This window comes from Brachyistius frenatus, unplaced genomic scaffold, assembly GCF_029030835.1.
Source record: "Brachyistius frenatus isolate BFR_SWC_R1_liver_20210118 unplaced genomic scaffold, ASM2903083v1 Contig_15, whole genome shotgun sequence".
NCBI classification, from domain to species: domain Eukaryota; kingdom Metazoa; phylum Chordata; class Actinopteri; family Embiotocidae; genus Brachyistius; species Brachyistius frenatus.
This window is the reverse complement of record NW_027210614.1, coordinates 1,798,137-1,822,908: the sequence shown is the minus strand read 5'-3', so window position 1 is coordinate 1,822,908 and position 24,772 is coordinate 1,798,137. Positions and strand designations below refer to the sequence as shown.

Here is a 24,772-nt window from a genome sequence, read left to right as displayed (position 1 = left end):
TATGTGACCTCAGCCTAAATTAAAGTGTGACCTCTCGAGCAGCAAAGACAGGTGGATTGTGAATACTACGTTCTTATAATACAGTGAACACCCAAAAGTTTTCCAGGAAAAAAGTTTTTACTGAGAAAAAAAAAAAACATGGTCATTTTATAATTTTATAGCATATGATTGTATAAACATAAACATAGATGGACATCAATGAAAATCAGTTACATAAAGTTTAAAATACATCTACTCCTCTTTTAGCAGGTGAGAGTAAAATGCTTTTAAGAGGTTAAAATCTTTCACGTTTACATCAGTCAAAAGTTGACATACAGTGTTAAGTCATATGAGCTAAAACATAAACAAAGACAATTAGAAATCAATTTAAATTCAGAATTAACATTTCATCCATTCATGTCTGAGGCTGACAACATCAGTGGTCTTGAATGAGCTGACATGCTCGCGTACAATGACACATGAGGTTTTGACGATCATACCGCACAGTACAAAGAAAAACTGCCTCCCCACACATAACAAGTTGCTAGTAAAGGGTCGATTGCAAGTGCGGCCACTAAGTCTTTGAGCATCCAGCATCTGGGTGAAGATCAGGGTGTAGTAGCTGGGAAGGGTGTTGTTTTTGTTGGGTTTTGCAGTCAGAGTAGCCTCCCCCATCGTCTCACAGAGTGCTTTAGTGTAGTTAGTGGAGGAGGTATATGGTATTGGGGTAGTTCAGTGGTTGCCAGTTAAGACTAAAGGCAGTCCACCAATTTAAGGCGGGTGGAGAAAGCTAGACAGTGACTGGCTGACTGTCCGTGGCTAGCAAAGGCCAAGTTGATGAAGGGAATGGAGGCAGCAAGTGGATACAGCCTGCAGTTACCGTGGAGATAACTAGTTTTGATAGTCGGGGTGGTTTGTCACTGCGGACGGACTGACAAGAGGCGGGACAGTGATGAGGAGGACGCTACCTCCTCCCAGAAAGGTGTGGCTACCTTAAGAGTTCTTGGCGACCATCTTCATCGTGATGGTCTTCACTTCTGAGTACTCCTTCAAGCCGTTTTCTCCCCTGAAACAGGAAGCAGTGACAAAGCTGCTCAGTTTGTTTAAACTGTGAGGCCGACAGCAGCATATAAATATAATGTATACACTGCTGGAGACTCTTGAAGCAGAAACATTGCAAGATCCTCTTATATAAAGATTGATGTGATGTTAAGCAATTTTGAAAAGTAGGTTTTCAAAACACAAAGTCAGTATTAGTGACATTGTGGGTAATTTGTGTACACTCAGCAGACAGACGACCAAGTCATACTCACAATTCACGTCCATTGCCAGACATTTTATATCCTCCAAATGGACACTGTGTGCTGAGAGCATTGAAGCAGTTTATCCTGGGAAATACACAAAACATTGATCACTCAAGTGTATTTCACTCTGGTGGTTTGCCGAATTAAAGCTGCATTTAGAAAGGCTGAAGTAAAAACGTGTTGTCATCATCACTGCTATTTTTTAAACCCTCTGAACTTGATAAAATAATTCTGTTACTGTAAGCAAAAAAACGCTGTTGTTGACAGTTTGTTTTTTTGTGAATGTACAAGTTACAGCTGCCTGGGAAAGAACTAGTGAGAAGATGCTGTGAGGAAGAATTAAGAAAGTTTGAGTAGTGGATGGAAGTGAGGAAAGTGTGTGAAATAACTCTGACAGTAAACCTTCACATAGAGAAAACTGTGTAAATGTGTGTTTGAACCAGTTTGCGCAGGAGAGTAAAGAGATCTGAATATACAGTTTCCTGAAAATAAGGTTGAAAGAGCAGAGAACAGATTTATGGTGTGATGGAGCAAAATATTACATTGCATGTTTTGTATTTGTGATGGTGGTGGGATGGTGATTGGGGGACATCAAGGATGAAGGACAAGGTAGAATAATGTTTCTTCAGCAAGCAGATGGTTGTGGTCAACTTTGACAAGTGGTGTAAATTTTCTGGCAGATGCTGTATGTTAGCTATACTTTTAACCCTGCTCAAAACCATCTGTAGGTAATTACAAAAGAAACTAAATAATTTTGGGTGAACTCATCGAGGAACATTTTATGACCATTTCATTTCTACAAATTATAAAATTAAGGTGTCCGTTTACATTTACAATTTATGGTTTGAGTTGTTGTCGTCTACTTGAATATTACTTCTGATATTTCAACATCTTGAATGTTTGAGCTGTGGGGGAAAAAGTAGGAAAAAGGAAGGAAAGCAATTCTTTGTGGCTTGTATGATGGTAAAGTGGCACATTGCCAGGTTAAAGTTTGTGGATGGTGGAGTCTGAAACCGTTGATACTTCCCACATGAAAAATATTACTGATTGCAGCTAAAGAAACCCAGCAGATGGAACTCACCAGACAGTGCCAGCCTGCATGGCTGTGGATATGGTCATGGCTTTGTTGATATCATTGGTGAATACAGCAGCAACCAAACCATAATCTGTGTTGTTGGCTCTCTCTATCACTTCGTCAATGGTTTTGAACTTCATGATCTGCTGGACTGGTCCAAAAATCTGTGATGAGATGAGATTAAAAATAAAAAGTAAAAACTTTAGCACTTCACTTATATTTTTGACATTTATTTCACAGCTTTAGTTATCTATTTTTCTGCAGTTCAGAAAAAAACACAAGATTAAAGACCCCAACAGTATTTAAAGTAGTTGAAATTCGTGACAACTTGACCAGCTAAAACATGAAATCCTTCATGGTATTGCCATTCGAGGAGACTAACATAATATATTTTTGATATATTTTGCTGATAATACTTCAGAACTTCGACAATAGAACTTTGACATTTTTTGGCATTAATCCTTTAATTTAAGAATTATAGTACTTTATCCAAGAGTGCCTTTCACACAGATACACATGCGTCACTTGTGTTGGGTCTATCAAAATCCCTGGTCTTTCCCATTATACCTCCTCTCTGGCGATGCGCATGTCATCCTTCACATTAGAGAAAACCGTGGGCTCAATGAAGAACCCTTTCAAGCCCAGAGCTTTGCCTCCACACTCTAGCTTGGCTCCTTCACTGATGCCACTCTGGACGAACTCCAGCACACGACTCTGCTGCTCCCGGCTGATCTGTGGAGGTGGAGGACACACATTATGTTGGAGGCCAGGACAGAGAAGACAGGAAAAACAAACACTATGAAAGTGGACAGAAAAAAAAAGCTTTTGCTTGAATGAAGATTCCTAAAACTAAGTCTGTTCACTTCACCTGTGGACCCTGCTCAGTCGTGGGGTCAAAGGGGCTGCCGACTATCCTCCTCTTGGCTCTTTCCACACTCCTCCGAACAAACTCATCATATATGGGCTCCTCCACAAAGATGCGAGACCCTGCCGTGCAGCACTGGCCTGCATTGAAAAACACACCCTGGTGGGCCTGTTCGACAGCCAGATCCACTAGGGAGACCAAGAGATATGAGTCAGTTAGTAGTTACATAAACCTGCTTGTTCATTCAAAGAAACTGCTGCGTGGAAATCATATTACAGCAATAACGCTAATAATTACGTTTTTTTTTTTAAAAAAAGAAGCTTTAGCTGAAATAACTAAGAACTACCATCATCAGACACACACATAAAAACATAATCTGGTTAGAAAACATTATGCACGCAGTGTTATTGGAGCTGTCCTGTGCAAATCTGATACCTGACACCTGAGAGACAGGATCCTGCTGTTGTTCACAAAGGGTTAACGGACCCCTGTGATTTATGGGTCTCGGCTGAAGCACCCGACTGAGTCAGAGTCCATTCTCCTGATTTACAGGCCTTAGTGAGCCCCTCTCACGACTGCTGAAGGCATTTGAAAACCTTGGCACCCCTAGTTTGGTGCGCCGCTTAGAATTTATATGAAACCCATCCATCCAGAGGTTTTCATAGCACTGCAGAGCTACTGAGCATTTTTTAAATCCTCAGTCAGTGAGTGTTTTAATCCACCATTTGAAGGCCCAAAGAATTAGTAAATAAATAAAACAGTGATAGAGGCAGACCCACCACATAGTGAGGGTGACAGGTAAATAAAGCTACAGATAAAATATTACTTGATCAAACTTACAATCCGCATCGGCAAATATGATGTTGGGATTCTTTCCTCCCAGCTCCAGTGTCACTCTCTTCAGGTTGCTCTTCCCGGCTGCCTCTTGGATCAGCTTGCCGATCTAGCAGAGGGAACAGATCCAAGGTTTACTTATAGAGATACAGGCCTGCGGCCAGATCAGTAAATCAGCTGGACCCATTAAATATCTTAAAAAGGTTGGTTAGCTCCAAACATGGAATGTACCGGTCGGCCAGCTGAAACATGAGTTCTGCAAACACACAGGGTGAATATCTATTACAGGCTTTTGAAGACAGCAACAGGAAAACAAAATTATGTTTCAGCCAGGAACAGCATCTGATATGTAGTGAAGGGCAGGAAGAGGCAACCACAAGGTGTGTGGGTGGTGTCCACGTGGTGAGGTTGTTTGCTATGAAACGGTCTGGTGTGTTGATATCGAAGACGACCAGGGATTTTCTGTGGTTTTACCTCATCTTCATATTTCCAACTCTCTCCTTATCGTATAACCAAAATTTAGGAACCATGAATAACACACTCAGATACAAAATTCCTTGATTAGATATTTAGGAAAATATCAGTTGCTCAAAAGAATCACATCTTTACGATTTTCAAATGCATACTATAAAGTTTCTAAGACTCTTTCAAAAGGTTTTCATACGATAGAGAAATTAATGGAAACCAACAGATGCCTGAAACAGCGGACAAAAATACATAAAGTTTGGCAGATGGTTAGTTGTGATGTGAACTATAAATAATTGGATCGATAGGCTAAAGCATGCAAAACCACTGGTGATATCCTGTAAGGGAATAGAGCAACATTTTGGAAAATATGCTCATTCACTTTCTTGCCAAGAGTTCGAAAACATTGATACCACTACAGAGATGCAGCTGGAGGCAGCAGCTGGTGTACTGAGCTGTACAAAGACTGAACACAGGAGGAATTAGCTAGAACTAACAGTGACAAAATCCAACAACCAGAACCTCCAAAGCTCACTAATTAGCATCTCGTTTTTTTTTTTAATCCGTACAAAAGCTTACAAAATGACAACTGTGACTTTGATGAGGGGGACGGGGGTTGGATGTTAATTAGTGAGCTTTAGAAGTAAGGTAAGATAAATGTATTTTGTGTGTGTACCTTTTAAAACAAGGGAACTCAAAGGGCTTTAAATGAGACATAAGTAAGGCATTAAGACCAAATATAAAAGAAACACAGCAGTATATAAACAAACTCGTACATAGTATTTACATAAAACAACAAGTAAAAAGGTTGGTTTTGTTACCATTGGACAGAGACTGGCTAACTGTTTTCACCGGTTTCCGGTCTTTATGTTAAGCTAAGCTAAGTAGCTGCTAGCCCTACATTGGACAGACATTACAGGTGTCGTGTAACTCTTCACAAGAAGGTAAATGTGTTATTCCCAAAATGTCTGACTGCTGCTTTAAGATTGATAAGAGTCAGTCCGAGCCTACGAGGGGGCGACAGCTGTAGTATATGTACGAGATCTTTTTTATTTTTTTTAGGTGTGAAAAAAATGAAGGGTAAAGTTGCACAGGAAACAAAAGACACTATTTCACTTACGGTAAATTTAGGGAGACACAACTTTAAGGACTTGACTGAAGAATGAACTAGCTGATTTAAATGATTTTTTTGTGGTTTTTTTGTGTGTGTTCTGAAGTATTGCATTAACTTGACTGATAACGAGCCTGAGAAATCTCACACATCTCCCTCACAATCCTGCACCCTAAACAAGCATTCATCTTCCTGTTACTCATACAGCCTGTTTTATTTTCCAAGAAGAATGACAAGATAAAGCCAAAAAAAGTCCCGCTCAGTGTCCAAAAAAACAACAAAAAAACCCTCATGTTGTTTCACTATCGTCTTGTGTCTGATTTGCTTTTTTATATATTGAAAAAAAAAAAAGACAAGAGGAGAGTTAACGGCTGTGCTGTGGTACTGACGCTGCATAAAAACACCATACTTGGCTTGCCGACATTTTTTTCTGATGCGTTTTGTCTGTCTTTGATCGGAAACACAAAGTGGCTGACTAAGGAAGTTTAGCGTGTGTTTATTCAGGGTGAAGGAAACACGCTGAGCTGCTAGACTCCTCCATGTGGACTCACAGCCACATGTGAGTCAGTAAGAGGATCAGTTGTGGTCCTAAAATCCACCTGTAGCTACTCCACCACCTTCCACCATGTGAGGAGATGCTGTGGTGGCTAGTATCCCCACCTCTGCTACTACAGTGCAGTGACTCACTGTCTGGGCATTAGCCGTCTCTGACAACACTGGCTCATTCTCTCAGTAATTGACTCCAGATCACATGAAACAACAAGAAAACTAGTAAAAAGAAAACTGGGCCACTTACAAAGGAAATGTTCAATCCCAACGAGATGATAAAACAGAGAAGATGTGCAGTCATGCAGGTGCAATCATGTAAGATGGTGTGCTCATAATACATGAGTGTTTATGACAACAGGAAAATGTATTTCTATGTTATACTGGGCTGAAGAATAAAAAAGACACAATGTTAAAGCCTTTCATTACAGATTAAATATTAGTAAATAGTTTACTTAATTTTCTAGTAATATTGAGGTCAATATTTCTACTAGATAGATAGATAGATAGATAGATAGATAGATAGATAGATAGATAGATAGATAGATAGATAGATAGATAGATAGATAGATAGATAGATAGATAGATAGATAGATAGATAGATAGATAGATAGATAGATAGATAGATAGATAGATAGATACTTTATTAATCCCACAAGGGGAAATTTTTTCACTACAGCAGCATTATAGGTACAGGAAAGCAATAAAACAACAGTATGAGTCCGATCAAAAAGTTCAGAGAGTGCTCCTGATGCACGCAAACGCATCGCAGCACCATGACGTGAACGGAGCAGATGTAACCTTTAAAACCTAAAGTTTTGTCACTTCATCAACATCAGCACCCGAGTTAAACACGTTTTTGTGTTCACTTGTCTGGCACATCAGCGATTTCACCGTGCACCTCCAACTTGAGCAGAGGGCGCACATCAAAGTTTGAGTGAAAATGATGTTGAAAAGAAAGAAGTTGTGGGAAGCCAAATCCAGCAAGTCGGGGCGGCGATTAGAGAGCCCGCTCTCAACACGCTGTAAGCAGGCGTATTCTCATGGAGGAGAATGAAAGTGCCATCGCGCCACAGTTCAGGTGATGTGCACCTCAGAATGTCACAGCAGAACTCGGTGTTGACTGTCCGACCCAGCGGGAGGAATTCACCGTGCGCTCCTGATCTGACGCTCCATCTTCGGTCTTGGACAACGTCGTTTGGCCCCTTTTGAAACCTGAATGTCACTCAAAACTCCCCTCCAGGCTCATTGCTTCATTGCCATAGATTTTCTGAAGCATTTAGAGGGTCTCTGTTGCTGATTTCCCGAGTTTGACACAATATTTGATGTGCGCAGATACGCTCAGACCAATGGTCACAAAAACGTGTTTAACTCAAGTGCCGATGTGGATCAAGCGATGAAACTTGGAATACTTACTCATGAAGGTCATTGCTTCCCTCTGCTCCTGGGAAGTCAGGGAGCTGCGCTCCGTTCACATGCAACAGGAGCAGAACCTTTTGATCACCCCTCTTCTGGTATGTTACATGGACCAATAGACAGCTGTCAGTTTAGCTAACTGTCTCTGAACAGAAAAGATGGCGCCGACCATAACCTGCAAACGGCTACATCCTGTTTTGGCGGGAACACAACAGCAGGGGCGGGATCAACCCTATCATCATGAATATCTGTCTTTGAGTGACTGAGTGATCAAAGTTTCGCCACTGGTCGGCCGAGTGCCAAGACTATCCATTTCAAATGAAAACCTTATCTAAGTGTCATTACAAAAAGCAGAGCAGCCCAGATGTCCCTGTTCCTGCAACTTCCTCCAGCTCGCCTCAGGGGATCCCGAGCCGCTCTGCAACCTCATTCTCACATCAAAATATAAACTCCACATTCCGCTTGTTGAAAATGGTTTTACCAGAGAGGTCAGTCTGGTAGAAATGGCAGACGTTTATAAATGATATACTGTCCCCTCCGGCCTCAGGAATGACCTCAGATCAGAACACTCAACACCTAACAGGGCACATTACATCCTTTAGTTTCCTATTAACTGCCTCCCTGTTCTGCAAAGCTACAAGGTTCCATCCTGTGTATGTCCTAATAGTCAGTTAAATGAAGAGCGCTGTGGAGGTACATTAATACAGCACAGACAGCAGAGGGAAAACAGATGAGAGGCAGTGTTTTCAGAGACGTGTTTGTATACTCTTGACAGCGCAAATATGTGCATGTGTGCAAGATAAAATCAGAGCCCTGTCATGAGGAGTAATGACAGGGTACGCAGCTTATGTAAGACCCCATTTGTTTGTCATTTAGACTTCAATGCAGGCACACAACATCTCCTAATTACCCAGTCCGCTCTTATGCTCTGCACATGTTGGTCACTGTGTCACTTGTGTTCAATGACAAAAGCGAGCAGTAAGCAGCTGCCGATCTTAGCCACTTCACGAGAGAGAAAAGTACCTCGGTTGATCCTGTGAAAGCCACTTTGTCTATGCCCATGTGCGAAGCAATTGCAGCTCCTGCTGTTGGCCCAAATCCTGGCAAAATATTGATGACTCCCGGTGGAAACCCGGCCTGTCAAAACAATATGAGAGGAAACAAGCGTTAGCGGAGATGACAGCAGAGCCAAGCAAAACCACAGGCAGTGTGGGGGAATCCGGACCCAACCCAACCTCCCTACAAACAGAGAGCAGAGGGAACATCAAAAAGAAGAGGGCAACAGACAGATAGTCTCCAAATAGAGGCGAGGCCAGGGAGGACAGGGGGAACACAGAGAGGATGTGGACACTCAGATTTGTACATTATTTGGTTTCACAACAGGACCGTGTGATGCTGCATTGTCCCAATCCTGTTTAACTTACCTATGTGTTTACTCCTATTGTACACAGCTGCTCTCGCTAACTACACTTCAATGCACCGCTACACAGATATCTCACTTTGTCTTTAAATTGACCATATACTAAATTGTCTGAATCATATTTTGTGTTGACTCAACTGTAATAGCTGAACTGGATGTGGTAATATGTCCTTTTCTTCATGTCTCAGCACTCCTATATGATGTGTCAGCATTTACATTACGTTCATATTAAGTCAGATGTAACATTTGCAGACAACTTGACGGATTCACTTTTTTTTCTTCCCAAAGCTAAATTATTAATTAGTTATTAGTTCAATTACACTAAAACGTGCACATGATTAAGCGCTCATCATAGTTTATTGCTAGCTAGATATTTGGAGCAGTTTGTTACCAAGTGACAAACGACCAATAATAGCTCCTCTAAAATGAGCTAAATGGACTCTTTTGATTGTCATGTTAGACTATATTTTGGAGAGACTACCAGCGGTGGTGTGGTGCAGCCATTCTGCCCACAGTTTGTCAACATGTATGTAGTTCTTTTCACTGAATGAGCTATAATGTCAGTGTCACAAATTCCTGATATCTCTGACATGGGATTACATTACTTACGCACATAATAGCTCAGCAGCAAACCATTTGCAGCATGTGTGTGGCTGAGCTGACGGGTGCTCCAAGTCCCCAGTGAGGGGAGCTCCACTGCTAAGAGCTACAGAAGTTGTTTAGTGATAACGGCTACTCAGCACATTCGGTTTACTTTGAAGTGTCCATGTATCGTTTGTACGGGTAAGTGATGTCTTTTTTTCATCACAGGCCCCATGAGTTTCTGGGTAATCCGAAGTATCTAGAGCACTTTCACATCAAGAACACACTGAGTTTTTAGAGTGAATATTAATTTTGTGCTTTAAGGTCTACAAATTAAATTCTGTTGACCTTAGTTGTGTTAGGTTAATAGCAAGTCATAAAATGTGAATAATGTTTTTGTATTTTAGACGAACTGACCCTTTAACTTTAGCTCCGTCTTGGCCGAAGTTAACCTAAGAGTCAAAATCAGGATTACAGACTCTGAATTTTTGCAGATAATTGATACTTTGCTAAACATCTGTTTTTTGTCGCCTTGTGGTTACATTAACATTGGAGAGTCCAAATGAAGTGTTGCCCAGACTCATAGTGAACACTGTGTTCTTGGCAAAATGATACCTGTAAAGGATTCTGAATCAGTCTGTCAAGTACTAACGTTCGATTGTCTAAATAAAATGTTTTCTGTTATTTGTGTACCTCCTTGATGAGAGCTGCTATGTAAAGGCAGGTGAGCGGCGTCTGCTCAGCAGGTTTGAGGATGACAGTGTTTCCACATGCGAGTGCTGGACCCAGCTTCCATGCTGTCATCATCAGAGGGAAGTTCCACTGTGAATGACACACACACACACACACACACACACGCACGCACACACACACACACACACACACACACAAGCAGGAAAAAGACATCATGCATCTGACACACTGGGTGGTCACAAGTCAAGTTCAATAACTCATCGCTCTTAAGTCACTTACTCTCATTTTCACTTTGTCTAAACATAGTCAAGTGAGAAAATGTTCTCGGCACTTGTACAGTATTTTTTCTTCCCACAGTATTCTGAGAAAGTCGGGAAATTGCAACACATGTGCAAGAGACCCATATCACTGTACAACACACAGGCCTGTGTTATTTCTGCTTTGCACAGGAGCCCATGGGGCTCAACACAGAACCACACGCTTTCTGCACTCTTGCACAATCACCAATGTCTCCTTCTCCTTGATCTTTTCCTCCTTTCTCATCACTCTCCTCAAACCCACCATGTTAAATCCCTCAGCTCACTCTTCTGCTCCTCACTTCTCATTTCCTATAACTCAAACTCATCGGAACGGTGATTTTTTTTTTTTTTTAGGGTTTACCAGCAGGATTTACCCGAATAAACAATGACTGTCTGGAAATTACTGGGAAATGTAATGCAATAAACAGGCCACTATCTCTCTTAAACTCAACCGACTCACTCTTATCAGTTTGTTTTTCTTCTACTCTTCTATGTTCATTTGTATCAATTGTGGATGTCACTTGTAGGAAGGGTTATACTCACAGGGATAATTTGTCCACAGACTCCAATGGGCTCATATCTGGTAAATGTCAGATACTCTCCATCTGTGGAGGAACACACACAGATAAGCACACGCGCGCGCGCGCACACACACACACACACACACACACACACACACACACACACACACACACACACACACACACACACACACACACACACACACACACACACACACACACACACACACACACACACACAAACACAAAGAGAAAACTATGTTATTCATTTCTAGCTTTAGCATGCACTAAAAAGCTTGAAAAATAACTCAAACACATGAAAACTGTCAACACCTGACACCCCCGGTGTTGTTGACTCAACATGTTAATTTGTAAATGAATCCACAGGCAACATTCCTGGTTCCTCAACCCTGGTGAGAGATTACATTTCGTCTCGAGCCTCCAACAGCACAGGCCTGTGTGTAACTGTTTTAGGTCATAGAGATGGGTGTTATGCTGGAAAGGTTTGTTCATTCCTCTTGCATTACTTGAGTAAAAGGAGGTACTTACTGAGGGTGTGCCATGCTTGTTCATTCTCCATAAAAACAATTCATATTGAGAAATGTGTGTATGAATTTGTTACAACAGTGGTCAGCTGATGATTGCCCAATGTTGCATTTGGACTGGAATTTTCAGTGGAAGATGACAAGACAAATGTCTTAAATTTCACTGGGAAACAGTAAAAATATGACAATGGACAAGAAACTACAATAAAGTTTCCATATGTCAAACTTTTTCCTTAACTTTAACGTACTGTATATGTTGGGAAACTATTATTGTTTGCAGAATGAATCCATGAAGCTGGTAGACATGACATTTTCTTTGAGGCTTGTTTGAAAGTATGACGCTTGTAAATGACTTATATTTCAATTTGGAACGAGCAATGTAAACGATACCAAACTGTGTAGCCAAAGATGCTCCACATAATGAAACTCCCCATTCATCAAATTTAACACCACAATCTCAGCATAACAGGCAAGACAAATAGATGCTAACGGCGTTGTTGATGTCTTGCACCTCATCCTGCAGGTGAACAAACACGATTACTTACATCATTGCAGCTACAGGAATACCCTTGTTTATTTCCTCTGAAAGTCTACAAGAGGAACAAAGCTTCAACCAAAGCCCTGGGAAAAGGCTCACCATGGTTGGTTTGGCACCAGTGTACAAGAGAAGCTTTGAGAGGGACAATGCAGTGGTATCAGGAGGTTTCCCATGTCCTCTCTCTTATTCTCTTTTTTTCTTCCTGTTGAAACAGACAGCCAACTTTCCCCTCTTCCACCCCCAAATTCAAATGCATTAGAGGGGCGACACTGGCGACTGCCTCTTCGGGACAATAAATGGACAATAAGTGTTTGCATTGATTAACAATGTGTTACCTTCCTTTGCTGAGTGTAGGCGTACTTTTTCTGCAAAATCCCCAAAACACCAAATTTCTTAGAGGAGCTATGACTTATAGTGTAGTAATGCGGTGTTTGCACAAGTTTTACATTAATAAAATGATGCTTGTGGCAAAACCTTTTTGCAAATTTACTATTATATTAACTTTAAAGTTGCACTCCTGAAATGCTTTACATTAAGAGTTGATGTAACGTGTAATTCTCATAATGATAAACCCACAGAGGAAAATTACCTGCTGTTCTGAACAGTTCAACTGAGAATTTTAGTATCTTTCAGCTCATTGTTTTGTTTTTTCCCGTCCACAACTTTACTGTTTTCATTTACTCACAGTCTCATATTACCAAGTTTGCCTGGCAAAAAGCAGTCAGATACATCCAGTCAATCCTATGGATTAAAACTAACCATTAGCTGAGAAGTTTGTCATAGCAACGTAAAAGATTTAAGAGTTGTGTTTCAACTGTTCCCAAGAGGCCTAAAAAAGTTGCATTACTCATTCCTTAACAAGTAAACAAGATTAACAATCTCATAAAGCAACAAACTGATGGTATTTGATAGTTTTTAATACAAGCACCAATAACCAGCCTGGGAATTTACCAAAACAACACCTCTCATCTCTAAAATGTCTCCAAAGGAAAACTCCAATCCAACTAATTGTTTCTTTTACCTCCCACCACCATTCTCCCTCATCACCAATCTGCTTTAGTCCATTTCACTGAAACTCTGCTGTAGTACTCAAAAAGGGCTCTTACCCATTGGAATGGATGTGCCGTGGATCTTGTCTGCATATCCAGCAAAGTATCTCAGTGTCTTTATAGTTCCTTGGAGGTCCACAAACAGGGTGGGCAGGAAAGGCTTCCCACTGTTCAGCGACTCAATAGTCTGAAGAGAGACGAGGTAGACGTATGAGAAATATGTGATATAACCTTGTGATCCTCACATAATTCCATACCTTTCTATCCTTTACACTCACCCAAGGGTGAAATGTGACACTAAGATAACACTAAACTGCAAATACAGCCCCTCAGTTACAGTTATACGCTCTCTATAAGGCAAAGCAAATATGTGTATTTTCAAACAGAGGCAACAGAAAGTGCTTTGCAGAAGGCCTAAAAAGTATTAAATACCAAGAGAAACATTGAATTAAATGAAAATAAGAAAATAAACAGACAAAAGTTAAAGTACAATTTCAGTGCACTGATGGAATCGTCAAACAGATTGTGTGTAAAAACCTTTCTTCGTATTAATTAAAAGTTTGTGTCCACTTACTGCTAGATAGACGCTGTCCCTCTCCACCAGGTCAGCTAGTTTGGACAGCAGTCGACCCCTCTCAGACGCATCCATCCTTCGCCATACGGAGCCAAAAGAAAAGGCGAGCCGAGCCGCCTGCACTGCTTTATCAACATCGGCCTTCATGAAACAGAAACATTTCAATCAATTGTCAGCTAATCAAATGTCTTGCTGTCCCTTAGACTTATGAAATCTGTTTCTCCACTTCAGAAGTATGTCTGCATATTTACTATTGAATAACTGAACCCTGATGAAATAAAGGAAATCTGAACTGAAGGCAAGACTTCAAGTCACAGTGATCAGAAAAAAACAAAACTGGATTTTTATTATCGTCAAACTAACCAGTGATAGAAAGGTTAAGTATGTTTACTCAAGCAATTTGTGATACTTTATACTCTACTACCATTTCAGAATATTTTCGAGTTGCTGTTCAGGTTTGTCTGCAAAACATTTGATCAGTCTATGAAACATAATCCACAGCACAAAATACATAATCAATGCTTCATTAATGATCCACACTCATATATATATATAGCTGAAGAGGGACATTTTGCACAATGAGTACAAAATGTACTTTAAGTACCATCATTTGAATAAAATTGGCAATGCAGGAGAATTCATATCGTCTGGTCGTGCTACTTTTACAACCTCGGTTTTGCTGCAGAGTATTTACCTTCTCTGCCTCCTGGACCTCACAGATCTGCTCTCCAGTAGCCGGGTTGCAGGCGGGGAAGACCTTCCCACTAATAGAGTCCTGCCACTCGTTGTTGATGAAAATCTGCAGAAGAAAGTGCAGATTTGAGTATTTCAGGAAACAATAACTCATGTTAAAGAGATTAAAAGTCATGAATGTAGATGTGTTTGCTTTTTAACAAATTAATTGCACAAAATGATTATTAAAACATTAGATATTTTATTCAAAACTGAATTATTTGACTTTGCAAACATACTGAGCTTGAGTGAGATATTATGACTACCTTTTTTATTTTGTGAATACTTGTGTTATCGAAAGTAATGATTTCATGACATGTTGGCTGCAGTAATGTGCTTGTAGACTGTGAAAGACTAACAGCTCTCAGGCAGCAGGCCCAGCACTCTTGTGTAAGGGATATGGGAGAATCTCGGGAAATCTGGACAGAGATTCCTGCCTGTCCAGCATTGCTCTCTGGGGAGTGCTCCACCATCCAGACAAAGGGGGTGGGTGGGAGTGGGGGTGCAGATAAATCCCTATCAGACACAAGACCCCCACCCACCTACCCACCCCCAAGCACACAGACACACGTTTCACAACATCACTGCTCGTTTACGAGATCATAAAACACGTGCTGCGCTTGGTTTCTGTGATGCGTTAAAGCAAGTCTTCCGTTAAACAACCGCCTGGGATTCCAAACAGGACATATTCAACATCTATGAAGACCAAAAGAAAGATAAATGTTTACACAATCACAAAAACCAGAGTTATGTCACTGAAATAAAAGCCGACCTCAGGAGAAGTGGAACAAAATGCAAGGTGTGATTTGAAATGGTAAATATATCTTATTGCATGATAAGTCAGCAACAAAAATCTCCCTCCTCAATGACATGTTTAGATTCATTAGGCAGACTACTCACACACTGTTTTTAATGGCTGTCAGTCTGTCTGATAGATAGTGTGCAAGGAGAACATCTGCTGGCACAAATCCCTCTGTGTATACATATGCTCTTACCGTCCTTTGACTTTAGAGGAGCTCTGATGCACCAAGAGCAAACCTGAGAGCAGGGTTCAAGTATCCCACTGGCCTTAGCCTCCCTAAACTCTCCAACATGTTTACCTCCATAAACGCTGGGCTTTAAGTACTATTTAATTGGCTGTAAACTGTTCGCCGTGTTTACTTTCGGGCTGGTATAAAATGCCAAGGAGTCTGAAAACTGTTGGAGTCACTCTGCCTCCCTCCTCCTCTTCATTCCCACGGCTCAGTGCCTCACAATGTGGACTCTGCGTATGATTAACTCACATGCAGATGTTTAAGGTGTACAGTATCTGTGTGTACCACTCAACAGAGCAATACTGTAGAGGCCCATTCCTCTATGATTCCTTTGTAGTGGTCACCCCCAAACCATCCCCCACACACCTCAGCACACACACAGTTAGACGCAGGCCAGAGTGGCTTCTCTCTCTCTACCAGCTCAGTATTCTCAGGCGCCTTCCATCAGAGGCCACCTTTAATCTGCTGCTCATTAAGAGCACTTCATAAAATTGTCAGTAACGATAAGGAGCAGAGGGCCAGCTACAAAAACAAAAAGTCCTGTAGAGCACTGAATTAGTTTTTAAATTTATAGGGGCCACTGAAGTGGGGCGCCCTAAATCAGAGGAGCCCCCTGACAGCCTCAACAGTCCGAGCAAGAATGCAGACCATGGGTAGCTTTATGCATGGCGTAACCCCTCTCACAAGATGCTGCTAAAGGAGAACGGATGAAGCACGAGAACAGTGGAGCAGGCCCCACCTAAATCACGGCCAGAAAAGGACAACTGTCAGCCGCCGCTTGGCTCGGCCCTCTCGCTGGGCTCGGACTGGTGTTAGACTTTTGTTTCGTTCCATTGAGAGACTTGATTAAGATGACAGGCCAGAGACGTAAATCAACTCTCAAGGTTTCTTAAAATTGCTTTTAGGATCATTTGGACGAGGGGCAAAGAACGCAAGGATGAAAAAACAAGTGCAAGGGTGCATGTTTTCAAATAACAAATAGTGTTTTCTTTCCCATTCCCGGCGGGGTCATTACTATCACATCACATGATGGTTGCATGTTTATGAAAGTCTGCACAGCCACTCAGTAGAATTAACTCAGTATCCACAAACTGCAGAAATGAAAACAACATCCTCAAAGTAAACATGTTCCTACTCTTACAATTAAGCCGGTACTTGACTTATCCGATATTTTCTAAACTGCAGGTATGAAAAAGTTTTGAAACATAAAGTTTTGCACATTAATTTGAACAAGCATTAAAATTGACACGGAGCTGCGATATGTGACGCCTGACGCATAATGAGGGGCCTGATGTGGATGAGAGTTAAGCAGTAAGCATATGGGTCAGGACTTTGTGCATGGGTCACAGGACAGCTGCAAACATTTAGCAACTCCCATACTTTTCTGTAAAAGCTGTCAATCACATCATTCAGTGAGAGCCTGGCCGTGGCGATGATGAAAAGATGAGACACGATGTGAACAAACACGTTCTGAACTTTTTCTGTTCATTTCAGATCAGCTACAAATTGGCTCCCGCGTCATCCAAAACCAAATGTTTCACGCATGCTAAATTAAAATCAAGACGTGTTCATCTTGTAACAAAAAAAAAACTAGGATGTTAATGTCCTGCATTTTAACAAAACTGTGCGTGATATTTGTGATCATTCATTATTTTTTCCGCCTGAACTGCAATAGGAAGTAAGAAACGCCAAAATGTTTTCTGCAGCCAACAAAACATCTGTTTGGCTCTTCAGCTCAGATGCTAACGGCTGAAGGAATATGTAAGACTACTCAGTTCTCGTCTTATTTTGTAAAGCGGGGGGACGGGTGGGGGGGTGTGTGTGCATACGTGTGTGTTTATACACAACAAGCCAAAATTCCACAGCCAGACAAATCCTACGGGCACCTGCAACACTCGTCTGCTCAGGAAGTTTCATATCCTCCCCTATCACAGGACCTCTATTTCCTTTCTGGTTCTGGATGGGTTTCAAAACTCTTATAATTACTACTGTTACAAGAGAGTGGAGAGCATGTGAAAGTGGAGACCAGCTGGTGTTTTTTCTCCTACTCCTCTCCACATGTCTGACACCATGGAGCCTTCATGTTTTTCATTCACACACCCACAGACAATGCCACCCTGCGCTCCTGGGTTTGGCAAGGGCGACCTCGCTGTCACCGACTGGCAAACGTCTTTGTCTCGTCTGTATGTGTGGGCAACTCCTTAAAGCTCTTCCTCCTGACTCCAAAGTCATGTGAGAAACAAGCTAATTACAAACAACTTTTTTTTTTATATATGTTTTTCCAAATCCCAAAATAGATACCTGCTTAACAAAATTTCAGGTCAGATTCTTAATTAAAAATGCGTATTTCAAATTGGTAGTCAGTCATTTTTTCTTTTAGAATTTATGAAACCCAACACTTTCACATCTGAGTTGAGGCAAACGCCCAAAAAGAAACTTGTTGTCACTACTTAATAGGATATTATTTACTACACAAAAATATATGAGAACACAATCTACAGTCCTGATGAAACACAGAGCAAAACACCCAGGCTACATGCAGTTAAATTTTCATGAATCAATAATAAAACTGACCTCTCCTCTCACTAGTGGGTGTTTTTTTTACCATCTGAGGTTTGATGGGTTTCCTGTGTACTTAACCATTCTTTAAATCTCAGGTCAAGGGAGTGTTTAAAGAAGGTTTTTACATAGTTTTACTCCTGGGATTAGTGTGGACAAAGAGGAAGTAATTTATAATGCTTTTCCACAGACAAATAAACATCCAGATAAGCACTCCCGTCTTTGTCGTATCTTGTGCTCACTCGTTCCAATAGATTTATGTGGCCAAGTGTTTTTCATAATGACACCGTAAGGATTTACACGTTTCTTGTCAAGAGGGCTGCAGACCGAACGTATGGGAAGTTAACAGGGTAACCTCGCTGTCACTGCTCTTCCTTAAACAGTGATTAAGAGACAGGGGACATGATGTTGACGTGTCTGCTAAGATGATAATTTACACTCGCTGCACAAGTAGGCATTTCACACCGATGGACATATTAATGGCGGTGCACACTTAGCCTGTCACAATCAAAGAGATGTGTTTTAGAGAGTATGTGGCCATGTGTGTCCGAACAAGGAGATTGTGTAAGCAAAGGCATAGAAGGAAGGGAGGAGTTCTCGCTGTGCTCATTGTGATAAATCATTTAGTTGCACAGTATCCGCTAACTTTGACTCTGTTTGATGTTGATCGCAGTAAGATGGTGGTTTTGAAGTGAAAAACTCCAGAACTGCAGGTCAGGCTCGGGCAAGGCAGGGCCACTAACCCACACAGTGAGACAGGGTCATAATTTACACCCCGGTGGACAGCACCTAGCATCGGGGAGCCCCAAGCCTCCATCTGTACTATCTCAATCAGTGACAGATTGATGGAGCCTCTTATTCATCCAAACTGAGGGGATGTCTCTGCACAGACTGCTTTACAAATACACAGGTCTTCAGCAGACAGATTCTGCACATCGGTTCCTATGGTGAAAGTGCACTAATGCCACCATGAGCAAAGCAACAAAGAAAATTTATAACTGTTGATTAGATTAGGAGATCTGTAACTCTGACAGTGAACAAGGCCACCGAATGTGATCCCTGAATCTGGTACTTGTTACTTCTTTACATTTGTAGCACTATCTTCTATGTTATCACCCTTTTTAGTGCAACAATACAGACAAACTGGGACACATTTTAAAAAGATTTTTTGAATTCAAAATCTTATCAGTTGACTAACTGCGCTCATTTTTTGAAGCGGTTTCTTTAGTTTAAAAAAAAAAAAAGACGTTACAACAGCCTCTGTTATGTCAAATTAAAAGGCTGAACATGTTCTAACTTTCACTTGAATTTTTACCACGCAAAAAACATTTTATAGACTGTTCCTTCACAGCTAAAAGCAACAAAGCCATGCTTTTATTTCCACTCTTGTTAAATCCGTCCCTCTGAGTGTCTCGTTTAACAACTCATTATCACTGAACAGTGTGAAAAACCACAAAGGCCAGATGTATCACCTGCTAAAAAGAGCAGGAAAACTCTCTCCTTAATTCTACATAAAACACTCTCTTTTCCGCTTCTGCCACAAGTGAAAAACATCAATAAATAGCCATCATCGCTCTCTTATTTATGGCTTCCTTTGTGGTCCTATCAACCTTTAAACTGTTTCTGTCTTGTAACCCAGCTGTTCGACTCTTCCAGCGATACAAAAGAGGGGGTAGGGGACACAGAGAAAACCTTCCTCCTCATGCTTTTAGCAACAAGAGAAAGTGTGTGTGAAAAATGATCACGGGGAAATGAATTAACTAATATAAGAACTACCCTTTTTCATGTAGATGCATACAGAAGGGAGATATCGCAACTGATACAATCATACGTGTCTTTGATGGTGAACAGTTCATGACTCGGTGGAAAGGACAAGGGGCAATTACCCTTTTTTTTTTAATCACACGCTTCCCTGTTGCAGAACGACATCTGTTAAGTCCCGATATTGTACCAGCCATATCTGTTTCCAGGGACATCTTTGAATTGCAAAACAAAGACAAGTCACGTTGAGGTAATGACAAAATTTGTCAAGATTGTTCGAATACTCGTCAAATTAGAAAAAGTTTCATATTGCAGAAAAGTTGCATGTACTGAATATACATCAGTTTAAAAGCAATATCTGAGAAAAAAGGACAATATCAGAGAACAACGTTGGCTGTTTCCTTTGCAGTTAGCAGGGTGGAGAACAGGAACAGGGTGTGAGGAGAGCCCACGCCAGGGGTGCCCATAAATCAGGGCCCTTCTGCCCCCTATGTCCACCAAACCAACAGGGACTGGATGATCCAAATTCCTGGGGGTTAATTCACCAAGTCGCTCCCTAAATTTCCTCCTGTACACCGTTGCTTCCACCCTTTTAACCAACACTCTGCACTGTGAAGGAATGGAAATCTTGCAACACAACAGAGCCTATGCAACATGTACTGTCCTCTTTGCGGTGCAGCAGCAGCAGCATGCCCTTTGCACTTAAAACCATGAGGTATGTGTTAACACAGAGCAATTATAGCAGTGAATGAACTTCCACCATGCTATCATTAAATTGTCCTGTGTGTGCCCTTTTTATCTTGTAATCATAAAAACACTTGTTCAACAGCCAAAGGACCTTTTCAGTATCAACAAATTGCAGCAGGCTACACCCTGACTGTTAAGACTGACGAAGTAAAAATCACTGTTAACGCTACAACAATCCAAGACCTGATCTTAAACTAATGATGTCAATTTACTTGAAAGTGAATGAATTGGAGCATGAATAAAAAAAAAAAACTATCAAAATGTTTAAGACAATTTATCAAACAGAAACAATACAATTTGCATGACGGCTATTTTTAATGTGAGTGGATCAACATTTGTTGTGGGTGAGGACTCACATTCAAAGGTAGAACGCTTGAAATGAGATTGACTTGTATTAATGTACTTGTTTTTGCAAAAGTATATTAACTGTTATTTACTTATCACGGCAACAAAAAGTATAGATTATCAGGGTTTTTTTTGTGGTTATTTGCAACATTTGTTTCATGACTGAAATTTATTGAATCAAGTTCTTTGTTTGACTCATGCTTCTTTCTGCAGCTGTTGCATCCTCTTTCTCTGAGTGTGTCCCACCCACACACTCAGAGAAACCGAAAACTGCCCTGAAAACACATTTTTGACAAAACACATTTCAATTCTAAACCATTTACTCTTTAAACTAAGTTTTTGTTTTGTAATAATTTGATTCAAATAGTTTGACCTGTGTAATTTTTTGGACTTAAGTGTCTTGTCATTACTGATGTCATTAAAAAGAAAATAGAACAGGCTGAGAGGATTTTTTTTTTTTTTTTGTATTTGTTTCTTCGTCTTCTTTTTTTTGGGAGGCCGGGGTGGGGATGAGGGGGTTGGGGGGGGGGGGGGGTACTGATGCCTATTATGACTGTGAGCCAAAATAATTACAGCAAACTAAGAACTTTACAACTCAATAAATATTTAAAAAAAAAAAAAAAAAAACACCTATACCCTAGTCATATGGGAATAATTTAAAGACAGAAAGTTTGGGTTTCAGTCTTGCAGGATTAAGTACCATTTTAGTTACTTACTTACTTATTATGTCCCTTTAAAAACATGTTGTATTAATTGGCTTCCCACAGTAACCTGAAATGATGTTGGCCTGGGTCCTCAGTGAAGCTGCACTCCAGGTGCAACGTGGCACAAATATAAAATAATATAATAACAGTGGGGAAAAAATGACCACGTGACTCATTGTTATAAAATTGTAGTCGGTCTGGCACACAACACGGTCAAACTATGACATGCTCTTTATCAATAGTAGCCTACGTTACTGCGTCTATTAAAAAAAATGAACTGGCCATTTTGTTGCACGAGCAATTATAACTACCAGCCAAATCAATTAATTCTAGGTCTGTGCAGTTGAGCAAATACTCACATTTAATAAAATTATAAATCAACTAAATTGTTTCAAGTAGTCAATTTGTTGTATTTATCACCTAAAGTGGTACCACCAAAACACAAACAAACTTTAATACGTATAAAAAGTGTTATATCAGTTATATTTAGTATACATTATTCATTAATTACAACACTTTGCAAGAGTTATGGATGATGTAATGATAATTTACACTGAACACGTGCGGATGAAAAAAACTTTATCGAGACTTAAAAACGTGCAGCCGTCAGTGATCCAGGTCCGTAGGCTACTTACAGTTATAAAGGTCTGTTGTGAGAAGTTTATCAAGGTCTGACACTGAAGCTTCAGCTGCTGACCCACAGACTCCGTTTGGTTGTAAGAGAGTTCTAAGTTTTGGTTTCAGATCAGACATATCCTGCGTGCAGGAGCGGGGTTGTTAGGCAGAAGGCAAACTCGAGTCGGTCGGCGGCGGAGTGTGAAGACAAACAGACCTTAGTGTACTTGATCTCCGGGTTGGGCACCGGTGAGGGCATCAGCTGGAGGGATGCCATGAGAGCAGCGGGGTCGCTCTTCACCTCTCCGGGGATCTCGATCTTACTGGAAGTCATCACGGCCGTCTCTCCACTCGTCTGCCTGCTGCGCCTCTCTCGGGGGTTTTTCAGCGGATTTCTGATTGGGATTTTGGGCTCCTTCCTGGGTTTATAGCCAGGTGTCAGCCGCGGTTCATTTTCATTGGGCAAAGAGAAGGGCTGTCCTTTTGAAAATTTAATTCAAGCATTTACATAAACGACCTCAGCCATGCGTGTTAAGGAGGAGGAACACATCCACCCCACCCACCTCACACTCCCGGTGCACTCAGTTTCCACTGTTTTCACTCACCAACAGCTGACGCTTTTCTTCACTAATTCAGTTTTGAATAGGCACATATCATGCTCAAACTCAATGCCATGAATTATCAAAGTAGTTGGGAACTGATCAATCACAAGTATCTTAACTCAATAGAAATAATAATTTAGTACTATTTTTCCATTAGGTAACTTTACGCATTTGGCTAAAAAGTTTCTAAATGGGCCCCTTTGATGAAACAGACTATAGTTACTCAAACTTCCTGAAGCATAATAGCCTAATGAAGCCAACATAACTATTTGTTTGGCAAAATAATCTTCTCACAAGGTCCATTTAGTAGCTCTGGAGCTTATCGCATGATCTTCCTCTGCAGATGGAGTTTGCCCTGTTGACATGCAATTGTAGGCTAAGTATTCACATTTACATGTTTCTGAGCACATTAAAGACTTTCAGTGTAGTTCAAAAGTTAATTATTTTCCTTGGAAGCGGCAGTTAACAAAGCAACATCACACAAATGCATTAAAATCTAAATGTAAACTCTCACACTATTATCAACCATCTTCTAAGTGGATAAAGGTGTCAGAACACTTCTCGGCTCGCTATCACCCTGACTGTAGTCTTATTTGCCTGACACAACCTTCCCACAGGTCTGAGATCATATGCAAATGTAAACTACAGGGATTGCTGCTACTTTGCTGGGGTTTTGTTGGCAAAGATTTGTCCCGCAGGTGATAATTCCTTCCAGCGCCTCCTTTAAACCTCCTCAATAAACATCCCCCAATTAGCTGTGAGCGAGCCAGTCTCAGAAAACTGAAGGAATTAAAGAAAACCATAGTACATCAGAAACAAAGGCTCACACTCTAATGAAATCACTCGGGTAACAACAGCCGGCAGTTTGCGGGTAAAGATGTAAATAATGTTCATTTGTGGATTAAAGATGGTGAAAAATGTGAAGAACGAGGAAATTAATAAAGAACTGTGGTTAATACAAATTATCTTATTTTAGCAAGCTCAGGTTTAATAACCCACTTGAACCAGCCTTTCCATTTTAGATTTCATAATCTGAGCCTCTTGACAGGACAAAGGAGTTTGGAGACAGATGTAGGCACATCATTTGCAAATCCCCGGAGGATGCTTTTTCTCCATCAGCACATCACCCTTTTTTCACAGCATGGGCGACACTCTCAAAGTGTCTGTTTCACATCAAAGAGGACGTGCCTGAAACGGTGACACTGATTAATGGATTCAAAACATCCCGTCCTCAGCCTGTCGCCTCACCTTTTCACAAAGCGCAGTGAACGGAAGATAAGACATACCGGGGAGACGGTGGGACAAACTTCGGCCGGCATCTTCAAATGTATTCATGGAGCTCCCTCTGTTGGATGAAGCGAGCCTCGGACACTGCAGGGTCACACTCCCATCCGATGAGATCTGCACATTATCTAGCAGGATCAGCGGTTTAATAAGCTGAACTGGGTGTTGATGGTAACATGAAACGATGCAAAATGGAAATATGACTGACAGGATGTCTGGAAGAAGTTGATCTGGGCTCACAGCATGAAGGAAGTTGAGTGAGAAACGTTTACAAACGTGGTAAAAGAAAAGTGAGTCTCCCCGGCACGCACGGTCTCTGATCCTTTGCCCCGATAAGTTTTAAAACATATCTACGACAGACTATTGCAGACAACCGGAAAGAGTTGAAGAGTTGGTGACTTTTTAGAGTTGAGACATTATTTCTGTTGTGACTTTATCAGCAATAAAGTTCTAAATAACATTTAAACCTGTACAGAGAGAAAATATGAATGGCCTGTCATAGGTTTTTCTTCTTTTCCTTTAAAAAAAAACAAAAAAAAAACCCAAACGTTTACTTTGTGTGTTGCACACATT

The 24,772-nt window shown here is 40.9% G+C and overlaps 1 protein-coding gene across 2 annotated transcripts; it reads right to left on the bottom strand.

The window, feature by feature from the left end:
- aldh1a2 (aldehyde dehydrogenase 1 family, member A2) lies at positions 1 to 22,782 on the bottom strand. Of its 2 annotated transcripts, none has more exons than XM_069693521.1 (13): positions 22,531 to 22,782; positions 14,511 to 14,615; positions 13,817 to 13,957; positions 13,300 to 13,429; positions 11,133 to 11,194; positions 10,291 to 10,419; positions 8,619 to 8,732; positions 4,064 to 4,166; positions 3,227 to 3,411; positions 2,926 to 3,090; positions 2,365 to 2,522; positions 1,293 to 1,367; positions 1 to 1,045 (listed from the first exon to the last, which is right to left on the bottom strand). In XM_069693521.1, the coding sequence occupies exons 1-13, from the start codon at positions 22,645 to 22,647 to the stop codon at positions 973 to 975; spliced, it is 1,557 nt and encodes a 518-aa protein (XP_069549622.1). In that variant the 5' UTR covers positions 22,648 to 22,782; the 3' UTR covers positions 1 to 972. The 2 variants fall into 2 exon arrangements, with proteins under 2 accessions (XP_069549622.1, XP_069549624.1); XM_069693523.1 differs by lacking the exon at positions 22,531 to 22,782 and adding an exon at positions 22,334 to 22,398 and having other exon boundaries at positions 4 to 1,045.
- Between the last annotated feature and the right edge of the window lie 1,990 nt (positions 22,783 to 24,772).

Excerpts from the sequence above, each read along its gene's own strand:
- aldh1a2 (XM_069693521.1), bottom strand. The coding sequence starts at position 22,647 with ATGACTTCCAGTAAGATCGAGATCCCCGGAGAGGTGAAGAGCGACCCC. Across the intron at positions 8,733-10,290 it reads TAGCAGCTCTCATCAAGGAG|GCCGGGTTTCCACCGGGAGT; the intron begins GTACACAAATAA and ends TTGTTTTGACAG. Across the intron at positions 3,091-3,226 it reads CGACTGAGCAGGGTCCACAG|ATCAGCCGGGAGCAGCAGAG; the intron begins GTGAAGTGAACA and ends CCACCTCCACAG.